The sequence below is a fragment of the Penaeus monodon genome, chromosome 32, assembly GCF_015228065.2.
Source record: "Penaeus monodon isolate SGIC_2016 chromosome 32, NSTDA_Pmon_1, whole genome shotgun sequence".
NCBI lineage: Eukaryota > Metazoa > Arthropoda > Malacostraca > Decapoda > Penaeidae > Penaeus > Penaeus monodon.
This window is the reverse complement of record NC_051417.1, coordinates 14524430-14525047: the sequence shown is the minus strand read 5'-3', so window position 1 is coordinate 14525047 and position 618 is coordinate 14524430. Positions and strand designations below refer to the sequence as shown.

Below are 618 nucleotides of genomic sequence, written 5' to 3'. Positions count from 1 at the left end.
TGATTTGAAAATACAAATAATGTTATGGCACCCCACCTTTCCAATATACCATATAGTATCAGTTAAGTGCAAACCAGCATCCAGAAACTTGCAATGCGTATATGTCATGATCACTGCTACAGGAAGATTTGTTAGAAATGTAAGTAGCAATGATTATGAACCATTGGTAATCATCCAGTGCAAGCTCTGTCTTGCAGGAAATTTTTAAAAAGTTTTATGGGCTTCTTCTGGATGATTACCATACTATTTTTATCATAGGCTAAGAGTATTCACAGTTTGATAAATATCAGTTAATACGAATGTGTGATATTTCGTCAACTTCATTTAATTGGGTTCCTGATTTGTTTTGGAATTTCACAAGGTTATAAAATGTTATAGATACTAGAATAGAGAATGCCACATAATACCAGAGTGTATCCTTTTTAAAAATTAGTGCATTTTATTACAAGAAGCATTCTTATTTTAGTATTGCATTTGGCTAATTTTTTTTCTTCCTCTCCTGTCTCCCCCAACAGTTGCATCTCATAGGGTCTAACATCATGGCAAGCATTAAAGAGGAAAGTTCCAACAAAGTCTTTGGAGGCTTCCAGAAAGTTTACTCACATGAGAGGTGAGCAC

General features: G+C 34.3%; 1 protein-coding gene across 6 annotated transcripts in view; it reads left to right on the top strand.

Moving 5' to 3' along the window:
* Window positions 1-618, top strand: part of LOC119593665 (S-formylglutathione hydrolase-like) — a gene marked incomplete at its 3' end in the record, with an annotated part of 5985 nt that overhangs the window by 1844 nt on the left and 3523 nt on the right. For 5 of the 6 annotated variants that reach the window (XM_037942615.1, XM_037942617.1, XM_037942620.1 and 2 more), the window contains 1 exon segment: window positions 516-610. In XM_037942615.1, the coding sequence (XP_037798543.1) occupies window positions 516-610 (95 nt within the window). 6 annotated transcript variants of the gene reach the window in all.